Source organism: Anolis carolinensis, chromosome 4, assembly GCF_035594765.1.
Source record: "Anolis carolinensis isolate JA03-04 chromosome 4, rAnoCar3.1.pri, whole genome shotgun sequence".
Classification (NCBI taxonomy): domain Eukaryota; kingdom Metazoa; phylum Chordata; class Lepidosauria; order Squamata; family Dactyloidae; genus Anolis; species Anolis carolinensis.
Window position 1 is genome coordinate 13666337 of NC_085844.1, and position 22294 is coordinate 13688630.

Below are 22294 nucleotides of genomic sequence, written 5' to 3' on the forward strand. Positions count from 1 at the left end.
TGAAACAGGAATATACAATTTAAAACAATCCACAAAAGTTAAAATCCAGTTTCAATATGCTCCATCAGTGGGTTCAATATACCAGTGACCAGAGCTTCAGAGTGGACATGGCCAACTATGACGAGCTAGGCTGGAACTAGTGCATCAAAATATTGTAGGACCAGGTAGTGGATAAGGTGCAAAGCAAGGTCCTAGTTGATAGCTGGGGGAGGGGGGCTAGGGATTAATCCCGCTCAAAAACCTGCAGTAACCACCAGATTTGCAGGTCCTTGTGGAAAGAAGACAGTAGGGGCTTGCCGGATCTCTCTGGGGAGGGCATTCCAGAGTCTGGGGGGTCGCCACCAAGAAGGCCCTCTCCCTCGTCCCCACCAACTGCACTTGTGATGGTGGTGGGAGAAAGAGGAGCCCCCCCCCCCCAGCAGAGCTCGCGCCAGTTTATAAGGGGAGATGCGATCATAAAGATAGGCAGGGCTCGAGCCGTATAGGGCTTTATAGGTTATCACCTGCACCTTGAATTGGGACCAGCAGCTTATTAGCAGCCAGTGGAGCTGTTTTAATAGGGGGGTTATATGCTCCCTAAAATTCGCTCCTGTTAGAAGCCTGGCTGCCGACCTTTGAACCAGCTGAAGTTTCCGGGTTGTCCCACATAGAGAATAGAGTAGGGCCCTGTTTCATATGTCTTATTTGTGCTTTTGTACTGTACCGTTAATTTGTATTGCACGGTATGGCAGACCCCTCCCCACATGGATGAAGCAATGAAATGAAGATGAAAGCAGCACAAAAACGTTTGATTTGTTGCTGTTCGTTCCTTTGCCTTTTGCCTTTTGTCTGCCTCAGTGCCTGCCGTGCAGCCTACTTATTCTTTAACCTCAGGTTTCCTATGCAGATCGAGAGGGAGACCTCTCAGAATCAGTGGTGCCTTAAGCCCCTGCCTTTAAGCTCAGGTCTCCTCTGCAGATTGAGATTAAAACGTCTTAGAATCATTTGTATCATAAGCCCTTAGGTTAGAGGGTGGGACCAACAGGGAAAGAGGGAAGGTTTTTAAAGAGATTTTATTTATAGAAAGAAAAAAAATCCCTAAAATTTAGGGGATGACCGAAACCTTGTAAGAGTTGGAGGGCTAAAAGTGGTAGTTATGCCCTCCATGTTTGGTGATTTTCATCCCTCTAGCCCTAAAACCAAGTGGAAAGGGAGCCTGGGCAGCCTTCCCATTGCTGCCAATGGAACAAATGCATTTGTATATTTGGATGGTGAAATGAAAGAGCTCATTCAGATGGGTGCCGGTTTCGGAAGTGGAGGACGGGCACGGATACGGGGCCATACGAATGCAGCAAACAGAAACGGGTAGCAATTTTATACAAACGCACAAGACTAGTAGAGAGCATTGCAGTAATCCAGTCTGGATGTAACCAAAGCATGGACCACCGTGGCCATGTCCAACTTCTTGAGGTACGGTCACAGCTGACGCACAATTTTTAACTGTGCAAAGGCCCTCCTGGTCACCGCTGACACCTGAACATCAAGTGTTGGCGCTGAATCCAGGAGGAACCCCCAAACTGCGCAACTGTGCCCTCAGGGGGATATGCAAATATTGTGGGTGCCCAAACAGAAAGGAAAGGTAGGGTAGAAGAAATACTGCAAACAATTTTACATAAAAAATTGCGCTTAAATACTATTGTAATAATTTGATACCAGAAAAAATATTTTGTGTTCCACTCTTGACCAATGATTGCATCCTGTAACCAAAAGTTGTGCCCCATCATTTAAGAACCTCTGTTCTAACCTACTGTTGAGTGTCAATCACACAGCTTCTTTATGTCCTGCTATTGCTTCGTCTCGTTTTGCCTCCACAACAACTTGTAGCTGAAATATGAAATTGTTCTCTGAGTTCATATACTCTTTTCATACAACATCTCAGTCTCTACTTGGCATCCTGCACTCACTGCAAGATCAAATGCTATACTTGCATTGGGGACAAAGGAGTGATTTGCAAAGGTAGAATATCCCATCTTCCCTTTCCTCCATGCTCATTGTAAGGGCAAGAATCCATAGAGGATTACTGGATTGGGCTTAATGAATGTTTCTTCCTAAACCACTCTCTCCCTCTAAATAGCTCAGTAGGAGGAAGGGAATTTGGAATGGGAGTACAGAAACTATTCCCACCTCTTTCTTTCTTCAGTTTCCTTTGTATTTTAAAAACACTTCTACATTGCTCTAGTTGTCATGTTTCATGACATCAGTAAAAGTGAAATACAGTTCTTTTCTACAAAGACACCGTAGAGAGAAAAACTAGAGGGGAAAAGATAATTTGTTAGTCGTTGCCTCTGCTCACCCTCCTCTCTGATAAAGGGCACATCTACCTTAAAAAATGTAGTATCTGGCGTGCAGCTGCTTTGTTTCTTGTTGTCCAGAAACATTTTTGGGATAACTACAGAACTGGCACCCATTTTTTGACTCTGGGACGTAAAGTTAAGTTCTCCTTTCAAATGGGATATTATTATTTTTTTGAAATAAAGTTCAAATACAGTGAACAACAATAATGCCAAGTAATGTATAGAGCTATGTAGTAGATTGGATACACACACACACATATATTGCAAAATTGCTCACAGATTTTTATCCACATATCACCGTTAGTGGGACAGCTAGCGTAGCCTGTGGAAGGTTCAGTCTCATTAAACATTGGATATATAGCATTTATATGAGAACTGTATATATGCATATGTATGTTACAAAAATAGATATGGTAAGCATTTATGTCAAGGACAGAACGCCACAAGATTCAAAGTAACAGAGTTTATTAGATTACAGAACTCAAAAATGCCCGTAAAAACACAAGGGCCAGGCAATTTTTGCCTTTAGGAGCAAAAAGGGACAAAAGTAAATGTTCAAAAGATAAACCGGATTAAACCGGAGTTTAATCCGGGTAAAAACAAACTGCTTTCTTCAGCCTGGGTATAAACAAAACGAAAGGCAAGGAACAAAAGATACAAGGAATGCAACTAATTGGCAGCAGATTCCTCTCTGCTGCCAACACTGAGTTTAGAGTAACTTGCGTCGCTCCCACACACACACACAGCAGACAGGATCTCCAACACGAGCAGACGCAGCCAGGGATTTTAGCAGTAGAGTAGACCAGTTCCGTTCCGAAGATCAAAGCCAGAAGCAGACGTTTGTAGTTTTTCCAAGTCCAAGAAGGGGGGAAGACAAGCCGTGGTCAGTTCAGTCCGGGTTCTCAAAGCAGGAGATGGCGTCCGTCAGAAAGACGACGGAAGGTCAAGCTAATAAGAGTAAGCACAGGTTTGCACAAACAAATGCCCACACAATCCCTCCCGCCGTCTGACCTTGGATTCCAATCAACTTACGTCTCAGCACAGGAAAGCACACAAGTCTTCAGGGAAGCGTCCCACACACACACGGATCCCAAGCGTTTGCCCAGATTACCTTGCCCGACGCAATTTGCAATTGCTCCCAAGCCCCATTTTATGCCAGTTACAAATCTTCATCACTGTCAGCTGTCCTCCTTAACCCGGGCGTTTCCTCATCACTTTCCTCGTCAGAGCTGGAACACCTCTGACTACGCCCAACAGCATCTCCAGCTGTGGATCCCGTCCCATCCCTCCAGCTAAGCCATGGGTCTAATCCTGAAGGTCCCCATTCATCTTCTGTCCCATCATGACCAGTGGCACCCAATTCCTCCCTCACCCGAGTCCAATCCATCTCATCCTCCTCTGAGCTAACCAGCCCCTCCTCCATTCTCTCCGTAAACCCTTCGAAAGATTCTTCGTCAGATGGTGCTGCAAATATGTCTCGCAGTCTTTTTCTCTCTCGCTCCTCGAGAGTATCTGACTCTCGAGGAGTCTTACGCCCACGTCTGTCAGTAACAGAGCCATGAGGCTCAATCATAACACTATCCCCTCTCACAAAGGCCTCCTCCCCCGATGGCGGAGAAGTGGCAGTGATACCCTCCGCTATAGCACCACGACGACTAGAGGTATCAAGTTTCAACAGCGAACGATGAAAGACTGGATGGACCTTTAAACTAGACGGTAAACGCAAACGAAACGCAACGGAAGAAATCTTTTTAACGATAGGAAAGGGACCCAAATACCGAGGCGCAAACTTTCCCCCAGCCTGTTTAATATGTTTGGAAGATAACCACACCAAATCCCCTTCTTCCAACTCCTCCCCTGCCTGCCTGTGGCGGTCAGCCTGAGTCTTCTGCGTTGCCTTAGCTTCCAACAGTAAGCGACGGGCAACATCATGCAGTGCAGCCATTTCCGAAGAGCGGTACACAGGGTCCGAAGAGACCACATTGGTCGACGGCGCCACACCTCCCCGTGGGTGAAAACCATAAGTTAGCTCAAATGGCGTATGCTGACTAGACGTGTGCACCGCATTGTTATAAGCAAATTCCGCCACCGGTAACCACTTCACCCAAGCCGTGGGTTGATCTAAACAAAAACAACGCAGATATTGCTCTAAGAGCCCATTAACCCGTTCCGACTGTCCATCCGTTTGCGGATGGAAAGCTGAAGACACGTTTAACTTAGTCCCCAAACACTCATGGAAATGTTTCCAAAAGCGTGACACAAATTGCGGAGCCCTATCTGAAATAATCACCTCGGGTGCTCCGTGCAAACGATAGATGTGCTTAGTAAATAGTAAGGCCAACGTAGGGGCCGCCGGAATGGTTGAACAAGGAATAAAATGAGCCAGTTTACTAAATAAATCCACCACCACCCAAATACAAGTATAACCCCCAGACTTAGGCAAATCTGAAATAAAATCCATGGAAATGATTTGCCATGGCCTGTCCGGAACAGGTAAAGACGACAACAACCCTCTAGGGCGCCCAACAGGCGTCTTACTCTGCTGGCAAACGGCGCAGCTGTCGCAAAAGCGCAGAATGTCTTGCCGCATCTTTGGCCACCAATAGCTCCTGGTAATGAGCTGCACGGTCTTGAATCTGCCAAAGTGCCCAGCCATGGGTTCGTCATGGTGGGCTCTAATCACCTCCAACCTGAGGGCCCCCACTGGTACGTAGACCTGTCCCCTGCGTACCAATACTCCGTCTTGATCTTGTAGATGCGGCAGTATGGTACGGTTACCTGCTGAGAGCAGCATCAGTTGCTCCTGTGTCCACACATCATCCCTCTGAGCCTCAAGGATCTGGTCATGTAACCCGAGCTCATTATCTACAACACACAGAGAGGCAGTAGGCAAGATGGTCTGACATACAACCTGCTCATTGGTCTTAAACTCCGGCTTGCGGGATAAAGCATCGGCCCGCAAGTTTGCCTTCCCCTCTACGAACTGCACCTTGAAGTTAAACCTGGAGAAAAACAAAGCCCATCGGATTTGACGCTGGTTTAACTTCTTTGCTGTTTGCAAGTGCTCTAAGTTCTTGTGATCAGATCTGACCACGATCTGGTGCCGTGCCCCTTCAAGCCAGTGCCGCCACACCTCAAACGCCACCTTAATCGCCAACAACTCCTTCTCCCATATGGTATAGTTCTGCTCGAAGGGTGTTAGTTGCCGCGAGTAAAATCCACAGGGACGCAAGGTCCCTGAGGAATCCTTCTGAGACAATACAGCCCCCAACGCGTAGCTAGAAGCGTCCGCTTCTACCACGAACGGTTTGTCAACATCAGGATGGGTTAGTATGTTGTCCGATTGAAAACTAGACTTAAGTTGTAGAAACGCCTCGTGAGCTTCCCGCCCCCACACAAATGGCTGTTTCTTGCGCAGAAGCTGCGTCAAAGGTACCGTGAGCTTTGCAAAATTCGGAATAAACTCCCGGTAGTAATTAGCAAAACCTAAGAACCTTTGTACATCCTTCTTAGTCTTCAGCTCCTGCCATGAGTTGACGGCGTCAACCTTATGTGGGTCCATTTTAAGTTCCCTACCTGACACTACATGACCTAGGAACTCCACTTCAGGCACATGAAAGACGCACTTGGAAGCTTTGGCGAAAAGCCCATTAGCCCGCAGTCGGTGCAGAACCTGCTTGACATGTTGACGATGTTCTTTCTCGTCCTTAGAAAAAATCAAGATATCATCCAAATAAATCACTAAAAATTGGTCAATTAGGTCCCTGAACACATCGTTCATGAACCTCTGGAAGACCGCAGGAGCATTACAAAGCCCAAAAGGCATGACTCGGAACTCGTGGCATCCGAAACACGTGTTAAATGCCGTCTTCCATTCATCCCCTTCCCGTATACGGATTAGGTTATAGGCCCCCCGCAGGTCAAGCTTGGTAAAGACCTTAGCCCCTTGCACCCTTGATAACAGTTCCGAGATTAAAGGGAGCGGGTACCTATCCCGAATGGTGTATTTGTTTAGGATCCGATAGTCGCAGACCAGCCTAAGTTCCCCAGTCTTTTTGGCTACAAAGAATACTGGTGCCGCAGTTGGAGAACTAGATGGGCGAATAAACCCCTTGGCTAAATTTTCATCTAGAAACTCCCGCAAAGCTTGCCTTTCCGGTACAGTCAAGGCATACAGCCTCCCTGCTGGCAGTTTCGCACCTTCTGCCAACTTGATGGCGCAATCATATGGCCTGTGCGGTGGTAATTTGTCCGCTTCTCTTTTACAAAATACATCAGAGAACTCCCCATACTCAGCAGGCACTCCCTCCATATCAGCATGAGTAACGTTTAGAGTGCAACAATCCTGCCTCTTTAAGATCACTTTACGTGTTGCCCAATCCACTTGTGGGTTTACTACAGCTAGCCAATCCATCCCCAGGATCACATCATATCTAGGCAAGCTCGTAATATCCCACACAAACGTTCCCGTTACTCCCTGCACCTCCCACGTTACTGCTGAGGTTTCCTGGTTAACCACCCCAGTCTCCAGCAGTCTCCCATCTGCTCCTTCCACCCACACGTCGCATGCCTTGCGCACTTTAGGAATGCCATGCTTCTTAGCAAACTCAATATCTACATAGGAGACTGTAGCTCCTGAGTCCAGCAGTGCCAGAGTAGAAACAAGTTCCCTTCCCCCAACAGATAATGTAATGGGTACGAAAACATGCTTCCTCCCCTCAGTTGACTGCTTGAGGAGCCCTAGTGCGTTGGACTCACGTCGCACTAGGGCTGGCCTTTTCCCGAAAGCTGGGAAGGTTTCACATTACAATTTTTGGCAAAATGCCCAGCATTCCCACAGTACAAACACAAGCCCAGCTGCCTCCTACGGCTCTTTTCCTCTGTAGACAGCTTTTTAAAGACCCCAAGCTCCATGGGCTCTTCCCCCATCACCACAGGTGCCCTGGTTACATGCATGGGTGGCGCACACATTGCTTTTGAGTGTTTACGAGCCTCGAACCTTGCGTCTAAACGCAGCACCTTAGCTACTAAGGCGTCCCAGCTTTCAGCCGGCTCCAAGCGTGCTAATTCATCCTGGAGCATATCACTTAACCCGGCAGTAAATAAAAGCATGAATGCATTTTCCCCCCAATCCAGCTGGTGGCGATACAGGTTAAACTTATTTAAGTAATCCAAAACAGTCCCCTTTCCCTGTTTCAACCGATACAGAGCCCACCCAGCGTTCTCCGTGCGGAGAGGATCCCCAAAAGTATCAGTTAACAATTTTTTGAAATTATTTAAATTGTCCTTGACTGGGTCATTTCCCAAAATTAAATTAGTGGCCCATTGTCCTGCGGGACCGGTCAACAAACTCAAAATAAAAGCCACCTTGCTAGTGTCAGTAGGAAAAGCATGAGCACTGAGCTGAGAAAAATAAAGCTCCACTTGTGCCAAAAAGGTTGGCAACTTGCACCTGGTTCCGTCAAAGCGTTCAGGAGTCAAAACATGTCCTTTCACAGCAAAAGCTGTTTGGCTTACGGTAAAGGCCGTTTGCAATTGGTCTACTTTGGCTCTTAACTCATCCATCGTCTTCCTGACGGGTTTATTACTGCAATAAACTTTTTATGGGCGTCGGGCAATCTGTCAAGGACAGAACGCCACAAGATTCAAAGTAACAGAGTTTATTAGATTACAGAACTCAAAAATGCCCGTAAAAACACAAGGGCCAGGCAATTTTTGCCTTTAGGAGCAAAAAGGGACAAAAGTAAATGTTCAAAAGATAAACCGGATTAAACCGGAGTTTAATCCGGGTAAAAACAAACTGCTTTCTTCAGCCTGGGTATAAACAAAACGAAAGGCAAGGAACAAAAGATACAAGGAATGCAACTAATTGGCAGCAGATTCCTCTCTGCTGCCAACACTGAGTTTAGAGTAACTTGCGTCGCTCCCACACACACACACAGCAGACAGGATCTCCAACACGAGCAGACGCAGCCAGGGATTTTAGCAGTAGAGTAGACCAGTTCCGTTCCGAAGATCAAAGCCAGAAGCAGACGTTTGTAGTTTTTCCAAGTCCAAGAAGGGGGGAAGACAAGCCGTGGTCAGTTCAGTCCGGGTTCTCAAAGCAGGAGATGGCGTCCGTCAGAAAGACGACGGAAGGTCAAGCTAATAAGAGTAAGCACAGGTTTGCACAAACAAATGCCCACACAATCCCTCCCGCCGTCTGACCTTGGATTCCAATCAACTTACGTCTCAGCACAGGAAAGCACACAAGTCTTCAGGGAAGCGTCCCACACACACACGGATCCCAAGCGTTTGCCCAGATTACCTTGCCCGACGCAATTTGCAATTGCTCCCAAGCCCCATTTTATGCCAGTTACAAATCTTCATCACTGTCAGCTGTCCTCCTTAACCCGGGCGTTTCCTCATCACTTTCCTCGTCAGAGCTGGAACACCTCTGACTACGCCCAACAGCATCTCCAGCTGTGGATCCCGTCCCATCCCTCCAGCTAAGCCATGGGTCTAATCCTGAAGGTCCCCATTCATCTTCTGTCCCATCATGACCAGTGGCACCCAATTCCTCCCTCACCCGAGTCCAATCCATCTCATCCTCCTCTGAGCTAACCAGCCCCTCCTCCATTCTCTCCGTAAACCCTTCGAAAGATTCTTCGTCAGATGGTGCTGCAAATATGTCTCGCAGTCTTTTTCTCTCTCGCTCCTCGAGAGTATCTGACTCTCGAGGAGTCTTACGCCCACGTCTGTCAGTAACAGAGCCATGAGGCTCAATCATAACAATTTATATGGGATTAGATTTTGAACAGTTGTCGAAAGGACTTTGCAAAAGCCATATATCTTTGTATGTTTGAGATAACATTAAGGTAAGCCTTTGTGAGAAAATGATTAGCCCCAAAACTGGAATTTACATTGAACAGAGAGAATTGAATATATTTGTTTTAATCACTCTAGATCTCACATTTCCTTCATATTTGGTTTTTAAAATGTCTTTGGTATTAAGCTAAGCATTAGAGGCCCTATTTGTAATCTTATCTTCTTGTTGACATTACAAATCCTTTCCATCTAAAATAGACTAACATAATTACTCTCATTTAGTTGCTAATGTAATTTATATGGCAACCTTCTTTAGAAATGTCACACTGTCTACTAAAGGTGTGCATTCGCACACACATAGAGCTCTATCACTCATATGTATACATACATATATCACAATTACTATATACATGAAGACTGTTTAAGTTGCAAATCAGGCATTTGAACTGACATTAATATATACCCTAAAAGAGATTTATGTGAATAAATAATTGGGACTGAAGACATGCTACTTGTATTGCTATCTGGGTCATTAATATCTTATTTTTCCAGTTTCATACTTTATGTCTCTATAGGTCCACAAAAATAACTGAAATAAAGTCATCTTGTTTGAAAAGAGAATATGCATATCAATATATGCTTGATATATATTGCTTGATATTAATATGTTTGGGATGTTCTTTTTTTAATAGCCATTTCAGCTTGTACTTCCTGAAGAAGTCAAACCAGATAGCAGCACTGCTAAAAGATCTCAGACAACTGGACATTTGGTTATCAGCCTACCAAAGGTAGGAAAAGAGAAAAGCTAAAGGGTTCTTCCAGTGTGATTGCTTGCCAGCATGTTCTTCTTCCCTCTTTGACTGTTCTGCCTTTTAGGGATTGCAAGACACATGATAAAAAATGTCAATTGCAGAACCTTCTACTATATATGGCCGTCCAGACTGTGAATTACATTGCACAGTGGAACCTCTACTTTGGTTCCTCCTAACTTAAGAGTATTTTGAGTTAAGAGCTGTCACTCAACCCGAGTTTTGCTTTGATGTACGAGTAACATTTTGAAATAAGAACTAGTGCCAGAGGGAATAGTAGATGCATCAGAATGAGCGCTGGCACAAGAGTGCAGGGCTTTAGGGCATCTAGGGAGCAGCCTCAATCCCTTGTGCCTTTGTCTGCTTTGAGATTGGTGACCACTTTGCTCTTGTCTGTTTTGAGGAACTTGGGTTAGTTGATTTTGTGTGGTTTTTATTCCTGGCATGTTTGGCTTCATGAAGAGAGAGAGGGAGAGAGCAGGAAAAGGAGGGAGGCTGGAATGAGTACAGTATGAAGAAAGTAATGCTTCTTCCTTTTCACTTTGTGCTTTGTGCTTCCCTTCCACAACTTTGTTGTTCTTGTTTATCTTTCTGAGAGGGCTGCTTTTTCAATAACATCCCCAGAACTCTTATTCAGTTTTTCTGCATGACAGGGGGTTGGACTGGATGGCCTGTGTGGTCTCTTCCAACTCTATGATCTATAACACTAAGGTGATCAACTTGCCTGCCAAGTTATCAATGCCTTCTCATAACATCACCGTCAGAGACATGAGAATTTTGCAGTATCCTGTCAAATAATATACTATCAAATTATCAAATAATGATAGTTTGTGTATGATATTTTTTATAAAACAGTATTTTCAGCTTCTAATTGTGTCCCTTCCTTTAGATTGGAAGGACTAGAGGCACAGAAAAAGCCAAAAAAATCCCATCTAGTCCATTATTGGGTTGCTGTGCGTTTTTCAGGCTGTATGGCCATGTTCCAGAAGCATTATCTCCTGACGTTTTGCCCACAGCTATGGCAGGCATTCTCAGAGGTTGTGAGGTCCATTATTGCTTCTTCTCTTTCTTATTTCTCCAGGATCCCTTTCTTGTCACCAGCTGGCTGAAATCTTTTTATCTGCTAGTGATTGAACTTGATACTTCATTGCATTTAAAGATAATGTTAAACTACTGAATTGCAACCTTTTCAAATTATGGTTGCTGGCTGGAATTGTATCGATCTCGCTGTCTCATATTCCCCATCCAATGATTTGCCAAAGGAAGAACTAGTCTGAAATCTATGTCGAAATTCCTCCAATTCATTACAACATTGAATTGCTGGGTCTTTTTTTGATGAAATGGCAAAATTTCTTGATAGTTTAACCTGATCTATCTTCATAATCTCAGTTAATATAGTGATACTGATGAAAAGCAGATAGAATATTAGTGAATATTAGTGAACAGCTAGCTAGCTAGATAGATAGACAGATGAATTGATCATTGAACTGAAGACTACCTGTGCTATCATTGGGCATTTCATTTTGAAAAATAATTGTAAAGCACATTCCACAAGCCTGACATTTTTTCATATCCAGTATGAGTGAGTAATAGAAGCGAAGAGAAAATTAACATTGACCCCAAGAAACTAATAAACCTATAGGAAACTGAAATGCTGTAAATTGACTTTTGGAAGTGCTATTTTAAGATCTGCAGATAACAAAATGTTTCTTCATATTTTCCACAGCAAACAAAAAGCCTGAAATTTTTTTTTATAAAGTATTTGAAAGGATCTAAAGATTAAAAAAACATAACGTAGAAGCACACATTTTTCCTAGGGATAGCAAGTTATATAGCAGTGCATAGTGTGCCCACCTTGAAATACACAAAGAGGCCAAGATACAGCTAGTTGTGCAGAATTTCAGCCATTGCCATAGACAAAACAATTCCTCCTTTTCTCTCCACTGAGCTATGGTTCGTTGATACATTGAAGTATCAAGAGCCCATCTTTCCCTTCCTTGACCTCATTTTAATTCCTGATCAATTGAAAGTAATATCAACTTGTCTTTCTGCCATTCTTTTTTGTATTTGTTCTTAAATCTTTTAAAAATATATCTTCTCATCTGAGATGTACATGGTCGTCACTCTTCTTCGAATTCATACCATCTGTTTTGTCTTTCCAGGCCGCTCATTAATTCACATGGTGCATCTGTAAATGACAGGTTTGGAAACTCATCAGTAGCTGGAATTGTGCCTGAAATCTTATTAATTTGACCAAAATCTACTTTTCCATAACATTGAAAATCCACTTAATATGAATGTCTGTTAGTTTTCCAGCTGGATGTCTCTGAAACCACTTTGAACATTTAGAATCTCTGTGGGTGGATGTTTTTGAATGTTAAATCTAAAATGGATTTTAAATCTTTATATTCATTTCTGTTCTTGCTCTGTACATTCAGAAAGAGGAAACTGCTATCTTCCTATGCACAGGTAGAGGATATGTTCCTCCCATTTGTTTTATTTATTTTAGCATATTTTTTTACAAAGTTCTGTGGCTTACTGTTCCTTGATTGAAGAGCCATCACAACATTGACTGTTCCATATGAACTTGTACAATTGTGCATTTGAAATATCCCAGGCTGCTTGCCAAGAGAACTAGTTCTTTTTACAATTGGCTCTATGTGTCCATGGCTTAAATGCTGGGAAAAGAAACAAAAACAAAGCAAAACAGAAAGCCAGCCATGATTTTACCATTTTATATAAGGGGCACCATTTCACTACTCCGTTGTATATAATGTGACTTGGGCTTCTACTGATTTTGATAGGTCCCTGGAACCTCAGTGAACACTAGGGGATCACTGTATACTTAAGGCATCTTTTAAATAATAATGATAATGATGACAATGATAACAACAACTAGCATGTATTAATTTGGTGTAAGACACACATCAACTACATAAGGTTGAGTCAGTGTTATTCTCATCACATACTAGACCTGCTATTCTGGTTCAGAACTATGGTCAGCCTTTCTTTCCAGAGAAAATGATCCAACTGCTCTGCTCCATTTTCTTACTTTTGCAATTGTATGTCGACATTCCAGGGTTGCCGTCACTGCTCTGATCTTATTGCTACTTTGTGAAGTTACCTTCCTTACTTTAAAAATGTATTTATATAAACATTTATATAAATTTAGGATTTCCTCAAGCATTCTCCTTCTTTCTTGCTCTTCAGTTCTCTCACTTGTCTCCATTGTCTTTTATCTACAGTATTGATGGGATAGGAAGCAGAATTTACTAGCAGAAGGAGTGATATTACAAATGTAGGATAGAAACTGGGAGTATTGGTTGCTTAATACAAGCTAATAAGTTTGTGGCAAAGAAGAGATTTGACAGAGGGTTTCCTGATTCGCAGCTCAGTTTCTTAGCCCCTGTTTAGAGTTTATATAGAATATGCTATTATACAGGAGCATAGTCAGAGTGGGGGATTGGTACTAAGTCAGTACTTTCAAGGCTTCACAGAACAGATGGATTCTGAGGAAGGATTGGAAGGAAGCAAGTGAGATGGCGTAATAAAATACTGCCTGACACCGTCCCAGGCACAAGTGAGAAAGGAGCCATTTTTAGGAACAGGAAAACCTTAGGCAACTGAAAGTAGTGAAAGTGTATGACCAAACATCAAAGGGCTAAATTGGGACACACTTGTGGAAACATAGGGATGACAAGGTTATGAAGATTTTGAAGGTAAGAACAAGAAAGCTCTACAGGAAAAATTGATATAGTGGTAGAATAAAAATGTGAGGAGAGAAAGAGCCAAAGTAAACCAGGACTTTTATATCTGTTCAGAATTCATAGATACTTCAGCTTGACTTGTGACTTTCACAGAGGTCAGATTGAACTGCTTTTGTATAGGTGTTCAAGCAGGTAAGTGTGTTGGTTCAATTTGAAGAGCTATTAAATTTTAAAAATGTTTAATGCCAAAATTGGTAATGTAAAAGCAATCTGTACCTCTGTTTCTTATATTTATGTTATGACCAACTTGGCTTTTCTTCACTCTTATTTTAATTTGCCTCCCACCTTTTTGATGCTCTGTTGTTGGCAATTTTGTTTCAGAGTACATGGCCACACGAAAAAATGTGGCGCTATTTTCTCCAAACTCTGCTGCCCAGATGTGTTGAGCCAAAATTAACTAGGAATGATAGAAGTTACAGCCTGGAGAGCATCAGATTAGGGAAGAATGGTGTATTATCTTGCATGTGCAGGTTTAATATCCCTTATCTGAAATGCTCCAGATTGTAAGTAATTTGGATGTCAGATTTCTTTTGGATTTTGGAATGCCTGAATTTGCATACAGTATATGTGCATAATGAGATATCTAGCAGAAGAGATGTGTGTCTAAATATGAAATATATTTATGCTTCATATGCATCTTTTACACATAGCCTAAAGGTGTACAATATGTATAGTGATTTTGTGCATGAATCAAAATTTGTGTACATTGAACAATCAGAAAATAAAAGTGTTACTATTTCAGCCACTCATGTCATGTAGACAGTCTTGGATTTGGAAATATTTTAGACTTCGTAATTCCATTTAAGCGTCGCTCAACCAATATTCAGCCTCAATACTGTCAGGACCCAGGCTGCGGAGCACCAATAACCATGCACAGAGACCAGAATCTATCTAATATCTTTATTAAAGGAATATATAAAGTCAATAAAAACAAGTGAAGAATATAGTTCAGAAGTAGACCTTTCAGGAAAGGTCAAATATAGTCCAGGAAATCAATGTCCAATATGAGATATTAGAGTCCAAAGTTATAATCCAATAACCGAAACACACACTTTGCCGAGCAAAGTGTGGGGAAATGACAGGGTCCTTTAGTCCAATGGAGCTTGACAACAAGGCTGGAAAACAAACTAGATTCTTGGCAAACAAGACTTGATTCGAGGCAACAAGAAGCAAGAACTGGGTCCGTGGCGAGGTCCGGGGAACAAGGCAGGCTTGGAACAAGAACAAGGTCCTGGAAACAAGGAACAGGAGTAGCGTAGTCCACACACGATCTCACTCCCGAAGCTGACGAATTGACTCCGCAAGGATCTCCTTGCGGGTAAACACCTATATAGGATCTTGTTTTCCCGCCAAGGAACACTTTCCCTGGGGAACAAGAAGTGAAACCCATACTGTGTCCAGATGCATGACTCCTTAAGATTTCCCAAGGGAAACAGGCTTAATCAGCTAATTGTCTGGCAGCGATTCTGGCGCTTCGGCGATTCGCCTCCCTAGCGCCTCTATCTCGATTATAATTATCCTTACGAGAGAACGGGGGAGAATTCTGCCCAAGGCTTGTTTGGCTGACTTCTGGAGGGCAAACATCCTGCAGGTGCAAGGGCTCCAATTCTGGCTGAAACGGTGGGAAACCCAAGTTTTCCTCTTCGTCTGCCACAATAGTACTAGGAAGGGGACTACATGGCCCATGAGACATCACAAATACTGATCTAGAAATGTGGGATCTACAGTAGTCCAAGTCACTCAAGTAGTGCAGGTATACTGATACTTATACTGATCCATGTATTTGAAGGTTCTTAAATCTCAGTGTAAGCCTTTCATTGGATCACAGTCTTAATTATGCAAAGGTCATCTTTTCAAAGCCTTTGGTTCCTTTTTTTAAAAAATCCCTTTTGGAAATCAGCCATCTCTTGTGACCTTGTAGTAGCAGCAAAGATACTGGTGAGGATAATTTTTTGCATCAATTGTGTAAATGAAAGCTTTTCATGTTCCCAGACAGACTTTTATTAAATCTGAAAATGAATGTCCTTCCTTGTCCCAAAGCAAGTATAATAAGGGCACCAAAGAATTTTAGACAAAGGTTTAGCTAAGTAAATGTAAGGATGTATGTATGTATGTAGGTAGACTGGCATAGCATTTTATATGTCACAGAATTGATGCAGTGTTAGCAGACTTCTCATTGACTTTCTCTTGGCCAGTGTAGGCAGTTAATTGCTTGCAAGCTTCAACTGTTGAAATTCAACCCTGTGTCATAGTATACTCGCTAACTGTAGGCCATGCTAGTTTTCTGTATGCTGTTATATTCTTTCTGGGAATTAGGCAATATAACATTCCAGTTTGCCTTAGTCCTTTGACTGATAAATGGAACCAGAGTCTGCTTTCCTTCAGCTTTACCATCATAGACAAACAACCTGTGATGCCATTACTAAACTAAATATCTGAACCTTAATGGCAGTTTGACACTGTAAACTATGGGTGGACAAGCTCACAAGCCTGCAACAACATTCTGCAATTTTTAACTTTTAAAACTTAACAAAAAGTAGATTGGACATGTAAAAGATACAGAAACTTCTCATCATATATTCATATTAAAGAGCTCCTCGCAACACAATAGCAAAAACAAGGAGAAGACAAGGTGATGCCTTTTTTTCTCTAAGACCCTGTTTAGGCGACTTAAGAGCTCACCATTCTCTGCTGTATCAAAGAGAAAACACAAACAAGGGTGATGCCTCCCACCAGTTGATTGGGATTTTGGTTTCTCTCTCCAAACAGCTTGGAGTATCTGCTCCCTGCTTCAAGGAAAACAGACAAAAGTTATGTTGTCGAAGGCTTTCATGGCCGGAATCACTGGGTTGCTGTAAGGTTTTCGAGCTGTATGGTCATGTTCCAGTAGCATTCTTTCTTGACGTTTTGCCTGCATCTGTGGTAGGCATCCTCAGAGGTTTGTTTAGACGTCTGTGGACAATTTCAACAGAAAGGAGGAAACCATGAAAATGAATAAAATCTGGTTACCAGTATTAAAGAAACACCATAATCAAGACAGTAAATAAAGAACACTACTCAAAAATAGGAAAATTCCAGAGCAAACAATCAAGTGCCAGTCAACACCTCCCAAACAATGGATGCCTCCAAGCAACAACACTGATTGACTCTGCAGCTGCAAGGCTACTCAATGCTAATCAAGTTTACCAATTGCAACATTTACATTTGCTTCAAACAGACGAGGATTCTTTCCCCACCCTGGACAGTCCACAGATATATGTATATACTTTACACTTGCCTCATTTCCAACACACTTCTGCACAAACCTCTGAGAACACCTGCCACAGATGCAGGTGAAACTCCAGGAAAAAATACTACTGGAACATGGCCATACAGCCCGAAAAACTCACAGCAACCCACTTACACAAGTTCTTGTATCTGCTTGCAGCTGAGCCTACTTTAGTCTTCCCTGAAAAGAAGCAGTTGATTCTTGTCACAGTATGGAAAGATAAGTGAAGGAGAAAACCATATCAGGAAGGGAGAATTGGTATTGATATTTGTGCTTGTTCCAGAGAATTAGCTATGTATATGCTGCTGCTTCCTTCCTCCTCACCATTACCCTTATAGCAGTTTGCTTGCTTTCGATGGCAGACTTTTGGGGTGAGGTCACTTGATCTGTTATTGGGGTGGTAAGGGATTCTGTGGTGCTTCAAGAGCTGCAAAATGTGTGGGGAAGGAGGTGCTGAGGGGGGTATATTGTGACCCATGAGCTTGCTCTATCTATCTATTTATATCCCACCCTTCTCCCAACACCCACCTTCCTCATTCTTCCTATAAAAGAAAAATTATACAACTTCCGACATAAAAATCTAATTAGTATTTTATAATTATGCATCCTTTTTGTATTTGTGATTATGGAAAAGCATGTAGTCCTTCATTGAAATATTATTTGATTTGGCCTCCACAGGCAAAAAACATCAACCCTGAAATGAAGTCGGTCTCTTGAGGTCTTTATCCTATATATGATCTAGCCAAAATGGAATGCTTCCAGGTTTCACTGATGGAAGTTGGAGAGAGTTGAGCATGTGTATTATTCTTGCATTGAAACCATAAGGCATGAGATAAGCTTAATTTTGGCTGAATTGCACTCCATTTCTTTGATAGTTTATAGGGGATTTGGAACTAATTCTTTTGGCATGATAGAATGGCTTCAGTAGTACTGTTTTTTTTTCTTTCTAAGATGCCCTCAATAGTAAGTCACACACTAATTTCAGTACCAACAAAAACAAAAATGCATAAGACATACCTGCAATTCTAAGATGCATCCTGTTTTTAGAGATGTTTATATGAGGAAAATAGTGCCTGTTAGAAATGGAAAAGTACAGTTTATGTGTGCCCCCACTCAAAAGTTATTCTAGACCTATTTTGTTCAGTACACAAAGCTAAATGGAAGACACTTACTACGGTGCATCTTCAGTACCACACACAATGATATGATAAATAATAACAACAACATCTTACATAAAACATTTGCATTTCCATTTTTTTCTTAATTGCAGCAAAGCAAAGCATAATGATGAAACTATTGTATATTTTCCAGGCTAAAGAAGTAATTGTGGTGAAACCCCAAACAACTACTTGTAAGAAATCGTGTGACACTGATAAACTGCAAAGAAATCTAAGAAGGTAAATGTATGAGTTTTCTTTCTGTGCATGATTTCATTTCATCTCCCTGAGTAGGGAGATGGACTCACGATAGACCATTGTAACCCCACCTCCCTTTCCCACAGGCCTAGCCTGCTGATGCACCCCGAAACCCGGTGGGTAAAGCTGGGTGAGGTTGACCCCTCTCAGTTCGTCCAGCCTGGTCTTGGTGATGCAAGCCAGGTCCGCATATTCATCCAGGATTAAATCCTAGATGGCAGCTGTTTTGCCATTTACAGACCTGGCATTTAACAGCAGGATTTTAAGCCCTGGGGGCCTGTACTGGGGCTGCTTTTGAAAACAGCTCAGAAATTGCATTTGGTGCTTTGGAATGCCCTCCCCAGGGAATTTAGGCAGGCTCCTACATTACAGCACTTTCGGAAAGAGCTAAAAACCTGTTTTTTTCACCAGGCTTTTGACAATGTTTAAGATAACTGCCAGACTAATTGCCAATTATTTTAGCACCTTATATCTTTTTTTAATAGGAATATGCCAAATCGTTGAATTGATCTTTTAATTATGGCTGCAACCATATATTTACTGAATATGTAATAGAGGTTGCTTTTATTAATTTTCTATGTTTGATTTTATTTAATGTGTTATTGATTTTATATGTTGTTGTATTCACTCTATAGTTGTATGGCACCATTGTGTGTTATTTTGTAAGCTACCCGGGTCCCTATGGGAGATGGTGGTGGGGTATAAATAAAGTTTATTACTTTATTATTATTTCAAAAAAAGGTTATCTGTTTGTCAGTATATTATGGTTCAGTGAATATAGTCAGCCCTCCATATCTACTGATTTTGTCTCCTCTGATTTAACCATCATGAATGTGACTATCATAGGATAAAAGTAAAAAAGAAATCTTTTTTCATTGTAAAAGCATTTTCCGTTAAGTAAGGCATTTGTGTTTGATTAAATTCAGTAAAAATCTTATCTGCCTCTTGTCCTCTAGATATCTTATTTAAAGATAACAAGATTTATGGCATATGTCAATTATATACATTTATATAGTTTATGTAACCTTAAATAACTATATCAAGAAATCATGTTATGTCACTGTGCAATACAAAGCAGGCACTGTGGAATGCTGTAGTTGTTGCCACTATTGCTGTAGTAACTGTTTAAATGCCCTTCAGTCTCTGATTCGCACAACTGGGATCATTTGAAACATTTTCTTCCATTGACCATTGAAGGTTTCCTTGGGGAGGAGAGAAAGGGGCTTATTGTGGGATAGTAAATGTCCTGATAAGAACAGAGGTAAGGCCACAAAGCAAGTCTCTTTGGAGTCCATCCAAAGTTGACTAATAATCTGACTCAGAATCATAACACACATTTTTTTTTGCAAATGAATCAAGTAGGCAGCAGCAGCTAATTACATTTCATGATTGACCATTTGTAGAGAATAAATCCACTTAAACTGTCTAATAGTACACGAGATCTAGATACACAGCTAAAAATAGGTGGTAAGCTCCAGCCCTTTTTGAACCTCTGCCTCATTCACTGAGGGCCAAACTAGATCTGAGGTTAATTGCCAGAATGCAATCAGCCTGCATACATTTATTATATAAACAATGGCCTTGGGGAAACCTGATTAACATTTGACCCAGGCCTTATGAAGGAAATGAGAAGTTAACTCTTTTTCTCCCTGCTGCATTATCCAAACAACAACTTATTTTGTTAAAAATGCACTTCTGTATTGAAAAACAGATAAGACTTTTAATGATGCAATACTGTAGCATCAGGAGAAGAAGATAACCTGGTGTTAGGTTTCTGCATTATGCCTGTTCTCAAGCAGTTATGTCTGTCTCATACTGTCAGAGTTGGATGAGACCACATGGACCATTCGGTCCAACCCTGTTTTGCCATGCAGGAACAAACAATCAAATTATCCCCAACAGATGGCCATCCATCCTCTGTTTAAAAGCCTCCAAAGAAGGGACCTCCACCCAACTCCAAGGCAGAGAGTTCCACTGTTGAACAGTTCTCGTGCTCAGGAAGTTCTTCTTAATGTTCAGGTGGAATCTCCTTTCCTATCATTTGAACCCATTGCTCCATTGAGTCTTAGTCTCCAGGGCAGCAGAAAACAAGTTTTCTCCCTCTTCCTTATGACATCCTTTCACATATTTATACATGGCTATCATTTCTCCTCTCAATCCTCTCATCTGTAAGCCAAACATACCCAGCTCTTTAAGATGCTCCTCATAGAGCATAGTTTCTAGACCTTTAAAAAGCCTAGTGTAGCAAATTGTTCTTCAAGTCTACATGCAGCCCAATTATGTCCAGCATAATTTTGTTGTTATATATGTTATGCTAAAAGTATATAAAATCTAAACAATCTTCTATCCCCACCTAATCCCAAGGATGCACTGATTTACCACAACTGTTATTTACTAAACAAAATCATGCACATTAATAGTATGAATACAATTAGTGATTTGTCTAGTTCAGTTCTATGATTTACATCCACATTAAAACATGCAACCAGAGGAATACATTCCATGGATATTCTGTTTCCTTTATCCACTGAACTGGAAAATGCCTAGACAGGTAGTCAATCTGGACCTTTCAATTTGTTACTGTCAGTTTAAAGCAGGCTGGTCTGACCCCATGGCTTATATCATTGCTGGCCAGGTGCCTAGAAATCCTATCACTTTGTGGGCATTTAAGAAAGGCATAACTAGAAAATCAGAATGGTTCTCTTTTAATTAGTATTTTACAGTTACATGTCTGAAGTTCTGATGGAAAGAATGGTGTATGTGGGCCATAGGTCTTTTCGTCTTCTGTGCCATCATTTCTGGCTTTGGATGGTCTGCTATATCAAGAAGCAAGCAGGCATGAAGCTCTGCTGAGCAGAGATTGTGGGGAAAAAATGAAAACCTGAATTCTTTAGAAGGCTTCATTTCACCCTGATAGATTTGATTTTGGAGGCATAGCAGGTGAAATTTTTATCTTGTAGATAAAATGGAAATGATACAAACAATTAAGAAATTCCAAATTTGGACCACTAATGCTTTAGCCATGAATCTGTTGAAATCTATCATGTGAGAACATCACCAACAGTTTCAAAGCATGCCAAATGTTGTTAGAAAGCAGGCTGCTTTCTAAGTGTTTTACTTTTTATCCCCTTCTATTACTGGGTCACGCTAGAGCACAAGAGTAAAAAATGTTATGTCATAGGATCATTAAACAATGAATGAACCTTCCAATTTGTTAATAAACCTACTTGTGATTCTATATCTTCTACAGAAGCTCTGAGTGCTTATACTCTTGGAAATCTCATTCTAAGTGGTTATTGGAGGGTTTTTTTTTTAGCTGTACTACCTTGCTGATAGAAATAGATTCCTAGGCCTATTCAGCAAACATCTACATGAGGAGTTTTCTTTTAGATAGACAGGCTTAAAAATAATTACTTGTCCAACCAAATCCTTTGGTCTAGTAGGATTTTCACAAGCCTTGTCTTGGCATTCAGTAGCATGTTCAAAATTTTGTATAGTGTATTGTTTCTAGATCCAGGGAAGTCATGATCAAACTACACCTAGAAGACTGAGTCCAATTCTGGGCAACACAATTGAAGGGAGATGTTGACAAGCTGGAAGGTGTTCAGAGGAGGGTGACTAAAATGATCAAGGGTCTGGAGAACAAGCCCTATGAGGAGCAGCTTAAAGAGCTGGGCATGTTTAGCCTGCAGAAGAGAAGGCTGAGAGGAGACATGATAGCCATGTATAAATATGTGAGGGGAAGTCATAGGGAGGAGGGAGCAGGCTTCTTTTCTGCTGCTCTGGTGACTAGGATGCAGAACAATGGCTTCAAACTACAGGAAAGGAGATTCCACCTGAACATTAGGAAGAACTTCCTCACTGTGAGAGCTGTTCGGCAGTGGAACTCTCTGCC

General features: G+C 41.7%; 1 protein-coding gene across 1 annotated transcript in view; it reads left to right on the forward strand.

The window, feature by feature from the left end:
• dnaaf11 (dynein axonemal assembly factor 11) overlaps positions 1–22294 on the forward strand; it is a 55151-nt gene that overhangs the window by 24181 nt on the left and 8676 nt on the right. The window contains exons 10-11 of the mRNA XM_008108173.3: positions 9833–9928; positions 18296–18381. Coding sequence (XP_008106380.2) covers positions 9833–9928; positions 18296–18381 — 182 coding nt within the window. The remainder of the gene's footprint in view (positions 1–9832; positions 9929–18295; positions 18382–22294) is intronic.